We start from the raw sequence: 14,475 nt of genomic DNA on the forward strand, positions 1-14,475 counted from the left end.
TTGATAGATCTATCAGATGGGAAATTGTTTTATCCATAAGTGCCATCAACCTTAAGTGACTGTGGGCAGCTAGTGGGGCAACAACTGTGAAGGTTGTCAAGCCTTGTTGAGTCTTTGGTCATTTTGGAAATTGTGAGAACAGGTAGTGTGCACCACTACAAAATGGTTGCCATGGGGAGCGGGGGGAGGGGGGCAAGGACAAACACAAAATGGTTGCCACAGAGGCAGGCAACAGGGCCAATCGCAAAATGTTGGGAAGTTCTATGATGGGAGCAGCTGTTTCTGAAGTACTTCTGACAGACCCAATATGATGCTCCAGGTCCAACGTAGTAGAAGAAAGCTGTGATTGGCTCTTTGTTTGGGGAAGAGATACTCTGGAGAAGATGCCAGTGAGCGCCAGGAAACACATCAGTGAGGGCCTCGTTGGGAATTGCATGTAAGGGAAGTACTTTCTTTGGGATATTCCTGAAGAAAAGGAATATCCCCACATAATACAATATGTCCCTTACTTTTGTACCACTGGCAGAAAAATACACAATCCGGCATTAATGGAAGGAGCTATGCAGGCTCTGGGACTGCTGGAGTTGCATCCTCGGTGTGTCTGCGCGTGTGCCTGTGTTCAAGGCTTCATGAGATCTAGAATATGGTAAGCATGTGTTGTGTGGGAGTACAGAAGCAGGTAATTTCACTAACTGCATTAACTGCATCTGACCAACCCTCTGTGACCTACATTCTTATTTATTTGTTATTTATAGTTCTGCCTTTCTCACCGAGACTCAAAGCAGATTACACGGTGTAAGTCAATATGATCAACAGCTGGGACGTTCAAAAAAAAGAATACAATACGGTATGGAATGCTGAAATTTGGAAAACGAGCAGAAATCTGATACAGAGCTGAAACAATGCTGAAACAAAGCATAAGCAATTTAACATGACATATTAAACATGGAAACTATTCAGTAGGAGCATACTTACAATAAGAGAAAATACACAGTAGTAGAGTCTAAAGTCCCTACCCCACTTCCAAGCCGTGTCTCTGAGCCATTTCCTTACAGCACAGCCCTATTAACTATTTTTAAAAGCTCTCCCAAATAATTCCGTTTTCATAGATCTTCCAAAGGTCTCTTAAAGAAGGCGATATCAGATTCAGCACAAGTTTTCCCCCAGTGTCTCCCAGGTCTCTTTACTGGCTTCTGCCTCAAGGGCAGAAGAGGTCGATGAGGAGCAACCTCATCAACAGTTTCATTTTCCAAGCTCCCATCGGTGTCGGGGCCATATTCACCTTAAGAACATAATTTCACACAGTACCTGACTGGCACGATACCACAGCATTATATAACTGAACATCAGGAAGCGACTGCTGCATCGAGTCAAAGGGTGTGAGAAACTCATTACAAAAGATTATTGTATTAGGTTCCTCTCCTCTGAGCATGTACTGAGTGCATTCCCCCTATTCCATCAAGGGTTGCTGCAGATGAGGTGGTCTGAAAATGATGGCGCTCGCATGTGCTTGGGAGCTGTTGTGCTGCAGCTGTTACTGGAAAGCAACTTGGGGTTGGGCAGAAGCCTCAGAAGAAGCAAGGGCTTGGAGGGCGGTGGCTGATTGCTACATGTGAGCATGCAAAAAATTGTTGGCTCACAGGAGGATCACGACTGCTTTCAGTTGGGGGTTTTGCTCCACTTTTGCTGCCAAACCAGAGTGCTGGTTGGAGGAGTATCAGAGAGCATCACCCTATTAGAATAAAAACTGGGAATCTTTGCTGTTGGACTGAAATCTTGTAATCACTCAAATGTAATTTTTTGCAAATGGCTTATTGATTGAATAGTTCTGTCATACTTGCAATATGCTTTTAGTCCCAGTGAGAAAGGCAGACTATACATGAAAAAAATAAAATAAAATAAATCATGTTTCCTTCGCTTTGCTTTGATCTTTCCCAAACTGGATTTAGTACAATCCTTCTGCAAAGATCACAGCCTGAGCACATCTGCATGCCATTCAGACACCAAGGTGTGCATATCCAAAGATCCCACCCACATCGTTGTGATTTTCCTTGTGTCCTCCCTCTACTCATGGCCAGCATTATCCCCTTTACACCATTGGAGGGCTATTCTGTTTTAAAAACTGAGTGTGAATCTGCCCTGACCTGAAAGGCCCAGCCCAATCTCATCAAATCTCGAAAGCTTAGCAGGGCTGGCTCTGGTTAGTACTTGGAAGGGAGACTACCAAGGAATTCCAAGGTTGCTACACGGAGGCAGACAATGGCAAGCCACCCCCATTTGTCTCTAGCCTTGAAAATCCTATGGGGTTGTGATAAATTGGCTGGAACTTTATGGCACTTTACACAAAAAATTAGCACGAGGTTACAGCAGCAGAACACTTATAAATTATTTTAAAGCCCAAATAAAGCCCTCCTGTGGTATAGTGAGGAAAATGGTCGTCACAGGCGGAGGGATGCATGACAAGTGTGTGGAAAACTGCTCGTGGTTGCTCTGTTGCTGGTGCAAATGCCCCTGTGTGACTTTGTCTAATCTCCCTTTAAAGCCAACAAAACTACAGACAGCCCCCCAACCTGAAACGACTTCTCACTTACTATCATGAATCGGCTAGCAGAGTCACCAGCACAGGTTCCTGGCCCTGCAACAGACCCAGATGCCAGCTCTGCTCTCATATCTACCCAGGAAATACAATTACAGGACCCAATGGCGTCAACTACACTGTCTCTGGCTCTTACAACTGCTCATCCTCCAATGTGATATATGTACTCATGTGCCAACAATGTCCATCTGCTCTGTACATTGGACAAACCAGCCAACTTCTGCGCAAAAGAATAAATGGACACAAATCTGACATTAAAAATGGCAACATCCAGAAACCAGTGGGAGAACACTTCAGTCTACCAGGACATTCCACCAAAGACTTTAAAGGTCACTGTAGTTCAACAGAAACCTTTCAAAAACAGAATCCAACGGGAAGCTGCTGAATTGGAATTCATATGTAAATTTGACTCAGTCAGGCTTGGATTGAATAGAGACTATGAATGGTTATCTCATTATCAGAAGTAACTGACTTCCTTAACAGAAGCAAACTGATCTCCATATCAGAAGCTACTGTTTGCATCTACTCCTCCCTCCCCTCTCCACCTATATATCTGACCAGTTTCTTCTTGCCCTCCATGCATCTGACGAAGAGAACTGTGATTCTCGAAAGCTTATGCTACAATAAAGTTGGTTAGTCTTAAAGGTGCTACTGGACTCTTTTTTGATTTTGCTACTACAGACTAACACGGCTAATTCCTCTGCAAACAAAACTAATGGTATCACTACATTGTGTGACACTGAATTCCACCAGTTACTCCTCTTTGACTGAATCTATTACCTATTGATCTTATCCCCCATGTTATTCAACCTCTATATAAAGCCTTTTTGAGAAATTCAAAGACTCTTACCATATATGGAACAAGAAATGCCAAATGTTCAAGATGGATTCAGAAAAGGAAGAAGCATTAGAAATCACATTGCAAATTTACGATGGCTAATGGAATATACCAGGGAATTTCAGAAGAAAATCGGCCTGTTTTTTATAGCTTACAGCAAAGCTTTTGACTGTGTGAATCATGAAAAGCTACGAAGTGTGTTAAAAGAAATGGGAGTGCCACAATATCTGGTTGTTTTGATGTGCAACCTGTACTCTGGACAACAGGCTACTGTCAGGACAGAATATGAGGAGATAGAATGGTTGCCAGTTGGCAAAAGTGTCAGACAAGGATGCATATTATCTCCTTACCTGTTCAACCTCTATGCAGACCACATCATAAGGAAAGTTAGATTATATTTAGAAGAAGGTGGAGTGAAAATTGGTGGAAGGAACATTAACAATTTGAGATATGCAGATGACACCATACTACTGGCAGAAAATAGCAAAGACTTGAAATGACTACTGATGAAGGTTAAAGGAGAAAGCACCAAATCAGGATTACAGATGAACATCAAGAAGGAATGGCACCATTTTAAAGATGACAATAAGGAAACTGAAATTGTTCAAATTTTCTATTCCTTGGTTCAATCCTCAAGCAAAAGGGAGACTGCAACCAAGATATCAGAAGACAGAGACTTGGAAGAGCAACTGTAAAGGAACTAGAAAAGAACCTCAAAGATAAAGATGTCTCTCTGGGAAACAAGATTAAAATAATCCAAATTATGATATTCCCTATTACTATGTATGGATGTGAAAGCTGGACAATGAAGAAAGCTGACAGGAAAAAAAATGATTCATTTGAAATATGGTGCTGGAGGAGAGTTTTGGGTACCGTGGACAGCCAAAAAGACAAATAAACATGTTCTAGCTCAAACCAACCCTGAATTCTCTCTAGAAGCTAAAATGACAAAACTGAAGCTATTGTACTTTGATCACATCATGAGAAGACAAGAATCATTGGAAAAGAATGCTAGGAAAATTTGAAAGCAGTATGAAAAGAGGAAGACTTAAAATGAGATGGCCAGTTTGGTGTAGTGGTTAAGAGTGCGGGACTCTAATCTGGAGAACCGGATTTGGTTCCCCCCCCTCCGCTTGAAGCCAGCCGGGTGACCTTGAGTCAGTCACAGCTTCTCAAAGCTCTCTCAGCCCCATCCACCTCACAAGGTGTTTGTTGTTGTGGGGATAACAACATACTTTGTAAACTGCTCTGAGTGGGTGTTAAATCGTCCTGAAGGGTGGTATATAAATTGAATGTTGTTGTTGTTATTATTATTATTATTATTGACTCAATAAAAGAAGACATATCCTCCAGTTTGCTAGATCTGAGCAAGTCTGTTAATGATGGGACGTTTTGGAGGTCTTTATTCATAGGGTCGCTATAGGTTGGAGGCAACTTGACAGCACGGAACACACACATATAAAGCCTTTAGGAGAAATAATTGGTAGCTATGGAATTGGTTGTTAACAATATGCAGATAATACCCAGCCTATATTTCACTATTGAAATCCCCTGGTGATGAAGTAGAACTCTTGAGTTGCTGCTTGACAGCTATGGTCAAATGGCTGGAAGCCAACAAACTGAAACTGAACCCAGGCAAAACGGAAAGTAATGCTGGAAGGAAAAGTGGAGATCTTGAAGGACATTTGGCTTCCTACTTATGATGAGGTTCAGTTGACCCTTCCTGACTTGGTAAAGACCCCTGGGTTTAGACAGGATCCAATAATGAGTTAGGGACCATAGACTTCACCATTTTGTTGCCTTACATACTGTTGTTCTAAATATGTGCTCCAACGAGCTACCTGCGCTTCATGTTGTCTGTCAGCCCTAGAATTGCTTGCATTCTGTTTCAGCATTTCTTCTGTGTTGGATCCTTGCTGATGCTATAGCAAAGAGCAAGACTCCAGTAGCATCTATAAGACTAACATAATATGTGGTAGAAGTGAGCTGAAGAAGCGAGCTGTGGCTCACGAAAGCTCATACCTTACCACAAATTTTGTTAGTCTTATAACAACATTCAATTTAACATTCTTTTCCCCATCCCCTATATTCTGTATCCCTTATCTTTTAGTTAAAAAAATAAAAAAATTTATATATATATATATATATATATAAAAAACATTCGATTTATATACCGCCCTTCAGGACAACTTAATGCCCACTCAGAGCAGTTTACAAAGTATGTTATCATTATCTCCACAACAAAACACCCTGTGAGGTGGGTGGGGCTGAGAGAGCTCTGAGAGAGCTGTGATTGACCCAAAGTCACCCAGCTGGCTTCAAGTGAAGGAGAGGGGAATCAAACCTGGCTCTCCAGATTACAGTCCCGCACTCATAACCACTACACCAAACTGGTGCTATTGGACTCTTGCTCTCCTCTACTGCTGCAGACAGACTAACTTGGCTACCCATAATGCTACATCCTTGTCAACTTGTGTTTATTTATTGTTCGGCAGTGTTTATGGAAATATCATTGAAATTGACTGTACTAATCTCACATTGTGTGACCCGCCTTGCGTCTCAATGAGAAATGCGGACTATAAATGACATAAACAAAATATGCAGCTGCAGAAAAAGCCTTCTCCTAAGTCAGACTAGCCTGGAAGATGACCCCTAACTCGACATCAGGATCTATGCCACAGTAACATCAGGCCTAGACTACTGTAATGCACTTTACAGAGGTCTCCCCTCAAAGTCAAACTCGACTCCAGCTGATGCTCAGTTACTATCAGGAGTTAGGAGCATGTCCATGACTCCTGTCCTGCATTCACTCCATTGGCGGCCTATCAGTTACTGGGCTCAATTCAGCGTTCTGGCCATCACCTAACAGGGTTGCCAACCTACAGGTGGTAGCTGGAGATCTCCTAGAATTACCACTGATCTCTAGGTCAAACAGATCAGATCCCCTGGAGAAAATGGCTGCTTTGCAGGGTGGACTTTGCAGGCATTATACCCCACGAAGGCCCCTCCCGTCCCCAAACTCCGCCCTTCACAGGCTCCACCCCCAGATCTCCAGGAATTTCTCAACCGGGAGCAACTCTAAAGCTATAAAGCCCTTCGAGGCCTCGGCCCCTCATATCTAGGGGGGGCGCTCTCTCGCCGTCCTATGCCAAGGTAGCGACGCTATCTGGACACGGCTTCTGCAGGCGCCGCCCTCGCTGACTGGGCGCGCCCAGGAGCGGAGCTTCCGCCAACCAGGCACAAGCAGTGGCCAGGCGGAAGGGGCGGGGCTGTTTACCTTTTAAAGGGCTCCAGACTGACGTCGGGCCTACCGAAACTGAAGGGAGACCATAGAGGCGAGGAAGGAGAAGCCGTGCTTCCGGTTTCGATTGGCACGCGGGGTTGGATCCGCTCTACCTCCCGGTCTCTATGGCCCGGCGTCCCTTGCCGTCGGGAGGTCCTCCAGGCCGGGAGTTGAGGGGCCAGAAAGGGGGCCGCGGCCTGGCGGAGGGGGCCGAATCCTTCTCTAATGCCCTCCGCTGTCATCACCCCCCAGTGGCGGGCGGCGAGGTCTGCAGCTGAGGGCGAGCGGCACTTCGCAACCCCGCGGCGTCACAGCGCATACTTGCCGCCCTCAGGTTTTCAGGGTTGCGTGTGCGCATGCGCTGAGGCAGAGCGTGGATTCTGATGCGCCCGCAAGACGATCTTAGCGTGGGAACATAAAACCGAATTTTATTATATATTAGCTTCAAGAACAATTATTCAGTTTTCATTGATGAAATATATCTCACAGATCTAGATCTCGGCTGCCATGTATTGGGTTACCTGAGCTATTAGATGCAGAGGCGCAGTATATAATCACAATAGGAAATTCTGACGTTGCAAGTGATTTGGCTTCCTGTCCGAATACTTTGCTGGCTACGTTGGAATCTCCTAGTAGGTTACTATTCTACTGCCCTTCTGCATCCCATAATCTGTATCCATGGATGCAAATTACTTATTTTCATGTGGGAAGCTAATATATCTCACTGAGATCCAAGGCTGATTACATGGTGCAAGTGAAATACAATATATATTGTTGAAGGCTTTCACAGCCAGAGAACGATGGTTGTTGTGGATTTTCCGGGCTGTGTAGCCGTTGTCTTGGCATTGTAGTTCCTGACGTTGTGACTCACGTTCCCAAATACTCTACACCCTACAATAGCCCTGCAGAGAAGATTAGCATATCAAGCACCAATCCATATGCAAAAGAACCTCCTCAGGATACAGTGAAGCCTCCCTCCATTAGCATTCCACACCCTGCGAAATTTACAGGATGATTCAGCCCAAACCCACCTCCCTGAGTAGATATAAATTACCTGCCAACATCTTCTCCGCACTGTGACACTGAGAGATCTGTAGTTTGGTGCCACACCTCTGAAGATGTCAGTCACAGATGCTGGCGAAACGTGAGGCACTACAATGCCAAGACCACGGCTATACATCCCGGAAATACAATATAATCCATAGGTAGGATATTCACTGAGCAAAGTACAGTATGAACAAACAGTTTGGGTGTTCAGTAAACAGATGGTAGCAGAAAATTGGAAAACAAGCATAAAGCTGAGCAGAGATGAATTGCCACTGCTGCCCTTTCAAACCCCTACCCAACTCCAAACCAGTGCTGGACTGAATGTAAGTGCACCATACTTCAACTGCCACCGTTTACTGGGGCCAGGCCAAGTGTAAGCTCAAGTGAAATCCACGAGTGGAGTTGTGGTGAATGCATCCTACCTTTAGATGCATTCACGTGGTCACAGCCTGCCATTCTACTGCACTGCAGCCACTGAGCACCACAGGCCCCAGAGGATGGCCTGAGGGGTATCATGTGGGCACTGTGTTGGAACAGTGGGACGTTTCTGTTTATGCCTACGGTATCGTTGAGAAATAGCAGGGAACACGCACTGTACTGGCTTTAAATCATTGAACGCAGCATGTCACAGATGAAGGCAGAGTCGACCCTTCAGCAATGTGTGATAAGCGAGGGGTGGGTCCCAGTAACCCTTGTAATAGTTACCCTTGTTATAAAACAGTGATGTGCATGTTGAATCGCTGCCTCTGATAGAGCACTCAAGGCGATTCGTGAAAGAAAATGGCACAAAATATATTGAATATCTAACACAGTCACAATACATTTAAACATCTCAATCTCAGCAGCAGTTCCGGAAAAGGAGCTGCCTTTGCTTGTGGCTCCTCTGCCAGGATTTTAGGCAGCACTGGGGGGGGGGGGGGCATGGCCTGTGCCACCAAAGCAGCACCCTGAGAGGGTTTCAGGCGGGCAGCGGGTCGGGCTGTAGCAGGACTGGGCCCCAGCAGCCCCTTCCAGGAGCTTCGGCGGCGCTGCTGTGTCTGAGGAAGGGCGCTCGGTCCGCAAAGCTCGGCAGTCCCTGGGCTCGCTCGCGCGGCCCTTGAGGGCGCTGCCGGAGCCGCATCCTGCGCCTCTGGAGGGCGGCGGCCCAGAGGGAAGCGGCAGCGGGGGGGAAAGGCCGGCCCGAGTCCCTCCGCGCACCGCCGCCCGCCCAGCCGCTGCATGCCGGCGCCGCGCTCTTCCCTCCGCGGCGTCCGACGGAGCTCGGTGCCGCCTGCGCAGGGCCTTTGGCGGGCTCGGCACCCGCGCCCCCCTTAGAGCCCCGCTCGGAGGGCTGTGCGGCCTCGGCCTGCCAGGGCAGCAGCAGCGGAGGCCAGACGGGTCTGATGCCCGCGAGGCCTGGGCCGGAGCGCCTGCCTCGGGGGCGTCGCGGAGGCCGGGGCGGCGCTGCCTCGGCGGGAGGGGCCCGCCTGGCCGGGAAGCCGGAGAGGAGGGGAGCGCGGCAGGCCCTCGCCCGGCTCGACGGCAACGGAGCGGACCGCTCGCCGCGCCTGGAGGGCCGGCCGTGCTGGGCGCTGCGGCGGAGGAGCCCGTCGGGCCGAGAGCCGCCTCCGCCTCCAGCCGAACAGAGCTCGCGGATGGGGCTGGGGAGCCGCCCAGGCCAGGCCCCGGCCTCTTCCGCCAGCACCTCGGCCGAAGGCGCTGGGCGGACCCGCGGGCTCGACTGGGCGGGGCGGCGCTGGCCGGCCACCTCCTATTTCCGCTGGCGGCGCGGCGGCTGGGAGTTTCGGCGGCGAGGCTGGTGAGCGGCGGGGCCGGGCCGCTCCTCCTTCCCCGGCCCGCCTCTGGAGCGGGACGGCGGGCGGGCGGCCTCCCGGGAGGCGCGGCACCGGTCTGGCGTGGCCGGCCCCTGCGGAACTTTGGGCCCCCTGGGCGCGGGGCGGGCCCCCTTCTCTCTCGCAGGGAGGCCCGTGGCTTGGAGGCGCCGGGGGCGGCAGCAGCTCCCGCGCTGCGTTGCCGAAGGGGGCGGAGAGCGGCAAGGGGCCCCCTCGGGCGCATGCACGGGCGGCGGGGAGCCACGCGCGGCCTGGCCCGGCCCGGCCCGCTCGCCCTCCTGCCTGGTCGAAGGCGCGCTGCTGGCTCCGCCGAGGCCGGGAAGCGGGACCCCAACTCGCGCTGCGCTGCCCGCCCCGGCTGGCCTGGGGGGCTACGGCCGTGGCCCTTGGGGCGCCGGCGGTGCGGGGCTTGCCGAGGGCGGTGCGCTGGAGCCTGGCCGGGGGCGAGAACGGGCGCCACGCCCCGGCCGCCCTGGCGCTTCACGTGCCTGCCGTGCGTTCCCTGCGTGGCCGCGCTTTCGCCGCCGAGGAGGCGGAGGGCGCGCCCGCTTCTGAGGCGGAGCTCGTCCCGGGCGCGCTGCTGGGCGGGGCCCGGGCCGGTGACAGCTGCGGCCCTCCCGGGGAGTTTTGCCTCCGGCGTGCCCAGCGGCGAATGGCGCGGCCCGGCGAGCCCTTTCCAGGGGAGGCCCGGGGAGCAGCCTTGGGCCGGAGGAGGCCCGGCCTTCCCCCTCGGGGCTTCTCTCCCGGCCTTCCTTTCCGCGCAGTTGGGCTGGCCGCGCTTGCGAACAAGAAGCCCGACTGTCAGGGAGCTGCGTGGGGAGGAGCAGCGCCGTTGGGCGGCCAGGCAGGCCCGCCCGCCCGCCGCCCCTTGGAAGCGCCGAGGCGCTTCGGCTCTGGCCTGAGGCTGGAGTGGAGCCAGAAGCCTCCCGCAAGACCGCGAGAGCAGCTTGGCTGGGGGCTCGAGGGGGAGCCCGGGCGCTGCCCCCTGGGCTTGGGAGGGAGGCCTGGCTGCCCTCACTTGCTTAGGGGGCAGCAGCCGGTCAGTAGCTCCGCTTCACAGGTAGCTGCCTAGAGGCCAGTTTGGAGTAGTGGTTAAGACTCTGCTCTGGAGAGACCGGTTTTATTCCCCACTCCTCCACTTAAAGCCAGCTGGGTGACCCTGCCTCAGTCACAGCTCTCTCAGCCCCACCCACCTCACAGGGGGATTGTTGTTGTGGGGATAATAATAACACACTTTGTAAACCACTGTGAGTGGGTGTTAAGTTGTCCTGAAGGGCAGTATACGAATCAGATATCATTACTATTATTTTAATGGTAGTCCTGCAATTGCTGAACAATCTTTGAAAGAAGCTCTGTATTACTAGTGACTTTGGCCCTGCAGGTCGGTTTTTGTGTGTGGGGTGTGTGTGTGTGGGGGGGTGTCTGTGGTGACCCAACGAGGTCAGCAGCCAGGGTCAGGTGTACCAGCTGGCCTACCTGTGGGTAGAGCCAGTCCACCCAGCTATGGGGGAATCTTGCATGGGCACCTCTGCTCCCTATAAGGTGGTATAATAGGTTTCTTTCCAGAGCAAAGAGAGCATGTAATCCCAGTGGCCTTTGGAATGTCACAGAAGATTTTGGGACATGTTTTTTTCCCCATGAGCTTCCCCTCCCATGACAAATGCCAACCCAGCCCTAAAGCAATGAGGTGCAAGCGACAGGGGAAATCCTTGTGCCGGCTGCAGTTCCTTTTATTTTGAGCTGTGGTGCTGGGGAGGAGGATTGATGGTTCAGGCCTCGTTGAAATAGGTGCCTTGACAAGATCTCTTGCATGCCTCCCCACCCTGCCCGACGTATTCTTACCCATCCTGCCTAAAGGCAAGTTTAAGGTTCTCCCATGCTTAAAACAGGTAGTGATGAAGGGAGCGGCTTCTAAGTCCGAGCCCCTTAGCAGAAGTTTCTGGATCGTCGCTACAAGGATACCAGATAACCGGCTTTGCATTGCACATTCTGTAATTAAACATCTTTTCTTCCTTTCAGCCGAGATAAGTTGCATCTGGCTGTGAACGCCCAGCCTTTCTTGGACTGTAATTCCTTCGCGGACTCCCACCATGAGTCTCCAGTGGGCGGCCGTGGCCACTTTCCTCTATGCCGAAGTCCTCCTGGTCTTCCTCCTTTGCATTCCCTTTATCTCGGCAACCAGGTGAGTGCTGCACGGTGGGACCTGTGAGAGGCAGGGCAGTTCAGTAGTGTCAAGAGCCGCTGAGCATCCCTGGGCTGTCAAACGGGGGCCACTCTGTAGAGTGTGGGGCTGAGGCAACTCCAGCCTCTCCTGCCCCACAGCGTTTTGTGAGGGTGAAATGGAGGAGGAGAGAAACGGGGCACACCAACACCCTGGATTCCTTTGAAGGGCAGAATGAAAATGAGATGGATGGTAGATAAGAACAGCGAGAGTAATTAGTGCCCAAAACTGGTAGAAGGAGGTGCCTTTGATACTGGCTCGCAGCCCGGCCCTGTGGAATGAGGGAGTAATGAGCAGGCATCCTTGCACATGACAGGGTAATAGGAGCTTCTCGGCCTTGCCTGAAGAGGTAGTTCCTTTTTGACCAACATTTGCGAAGGGTCAGGAGCTTCTTTGCCAAAAAGCGCGCAGCTTGAGGTCTGGACAGGCTCTTTGCCAGCCAGAAACCAAAATGCTGCATGAAGCAAAGCAGAAGACTCTGTGCAGTCTGGGTGAATTGTGTGTCTTTGGCTAATTTCTGATAATTCCATGTTTGAAACTTGGTGAGCAAAATGGAACACTCGCTTCTGGCTTGGAACGTGTCCTTGTGTCCGGTGGAATGTGACTTGGCTGCCATTGCACCATAACCTCCCCACGCGATTGACCTTTGTGTAAATGTGCGTATGCTTCTTGTGTGGTGGGCCCAGGAGCTGTGGAGGTCTCGGAAACCTAGTCTCCTACCAGTGGAAGTCTGTCTCAGTCACCTCTCTGGTGTAGGGGCCTTCAGTAGGCATACCCATACATTTGGCAATAAACAAAATTCCAAAGGTAACCTAACCTTGCCATTGCTTTAAAAGAAATGCGGAGAACCTTGACAAGTTGATCTCGCTTTCAGCATGATACTGGATTTATTTCTTCCATGCTCCTCCTGAACTGTGGCACACATCTTCTTCCCCTCCCTGCAGTCTTCTTCACACTTCCCTCCTCCCACCCTCTTCTCCTCCTTGGCTTGCTTTCATTTGTTGCTCAATATTGGGAGTAGGTCAGAGATATCCTTGGAAGAAGGGCCTCTGAGCCTGCCTTGCTTGCTTGGTAACCGCTTCCAAGTAATGACACTTTGTCTGGGCCTTGGAAGCTGTCTGCATCTTCTAAGGCAACCGGGACAGCCGTCCCTCTGAAAGAGACTCTGTAACAACACAGTTTTGTGAGGTGTGTTTGTGCCTTGAGCCGCAGAGGTAAATGGTGAGCCCCTGAGCAGGGAGAGGTCGCCGTGGCTTCTAGTCAGCTTGCACGGGTGCTGACGGGGAGCCCACTCTGTGGGAAAAATCACCCAGTCTTCCTTTTCTCTCTGCAGATGGCAGAAAATCTTCAAGTCCCGCTTGGTGCGCATGTTGGTGACCTATGGGAACACCTTCTTTGTCGTGTTGATCGTTATTCTGGTCCTGTTGTTTCTGGGTAAGTAGAAATTGGGGGGAAGGAGGGAGTGGCGTCACACGTGTTTGTGGGACACAAGAAGGGAGTGCGACTCGAGTGTAGGGGCTTGTGACCTTTGCCCTGGCTAGATCTTCCTCTGAGTTAACGAAGCAGCCCTTCAGCGTAATCCAGTAGTGGCTCGTCCAGCAATGCAGGAATTGTGTGTCAAGCCACGTGGGGTGGATGAGTCCATTATTTGGCCTTGCTGTGGGAGGCGAAGTGCGACTCACATAAATTATGGTGACAGCGGCTGCAGGTGCTCACCTGGTGACATGCAGGTGCCTCCCTGAAGTGGCCCTGGGGCCACTTGCTTGTCAGCCGGCTTTGCCCCAACTCCCGTTTGGCAAGAGAGCCAACAGGGATTAGCATGGGCTGTTGCTAGAGGCCGTGCAGGAGCTGCTGCTTTGGCAGAGGAGGAATTGGCACAGCACATGCCGGGGAACTGGCTTGGGCTTGTACAGGGCCTCGAAAAGTGTGTGTTTCCATACAAACCTCTCTCCCTCCCTCATAAAGTGGGTCTGGGGGGGCATTTTACAAAGATTTTCAGCAGGCCTAATTGAAGGCTGGTGAAGGCCAGCGTGGATGGGCTACGGGATGCCCTGGAGGCCATTGTCAACACGTCTCTGAGGATTTTTCCGGAAGCGTTGAAGGAAGTTGTGGTTAGGCCTCTCTTGAAAAAACCGTCTTTGGACCCTGCCGACCCAGCCAGTTACTGCCCCGTTCCTGGGCAAGGTGATTGAGCGGGCGGTGGTAGAGCAGCTGAAGGTCTTCCTGAATGATTCCTCATCCCTAGATCCTTTCCAGTCTGGCTTCCGTCCGGGACATGGGATGGAGACATTACTGGTCGCCCTGATGCACGATCTCTGGGCGGGTTGGCGCTGCTGATATTGTTAGATCTATCGGCAGCATTTGACATGGTCGATCATGACCTGTTGATTCACCACCTTGCCGATGTGGGGATTCGAGGGACGGCCTTGCGGTGGTTTGTCTCTTTTCTCCACGGTCGGGGACAGAGGGTGGCACTAGGGGAGAAGTTCTCATCCCACCACCCATTGGTGTGTGGTGTCCCTCAAGGGGCAATACTCTTCCCCCTTGCTATTTAACGTATATGTGTGCCCCCTCGACCAGCTGGTACAGAGTTTTGGACTTGGGTGCCATCAATATGCAGGTGACACCCAATTGTATCTGATGATGGATGGCCGGCCA

At 51.1% G+C, this 14,475-nt stretch overlaps 1 protein-coding gene across 1 annotated transcript in view; it reads left to right on the forward strand.

Annotated features, from left to right (window-relative positions):
• The first annotated feature begins 9,478 nt into the window (after positions 1-9,478).
• The window catches only part of BCAP31 (B cell receptor associated protein 31), a 36,115-nt gene continuing 31,118 nt past the window's right edge, over positions 9,479-14,475 (forward strand). Inside the window, exons 1-3 of the mRNA XM_055003394.1 lie at positions 9,479-9,562; positions 11,616-11,778; positions 13,151-13,251. Coding sequence (XP_054859369.1) covers positions 11,687-11,778; positions 13,151-13,251 — 193 coding nt within the window. The 5' untranslated portion in view covers positions 9,479-9,562; positions 11,616-11,686. The remainder of the gene's footprint in view (positions 9,563-11,615; positions 11,779-13,150; positions 13,252-14,475) is intronic.

This window comes from Eublepharis macularius, chromosome 19, assembly GCF_028583425.1.
Source record: "Eublepharis macularius isolate TG4126 chromosome 19, MPM_Emac_v1.0, whole genome shotgun sequence".
Lineage (NCBI taxonomy): Eukaryota > Metazoa > Chordata > Lepidosauria > Squamata > Eublepharidae > Eublepharis > Eublepharis macularius.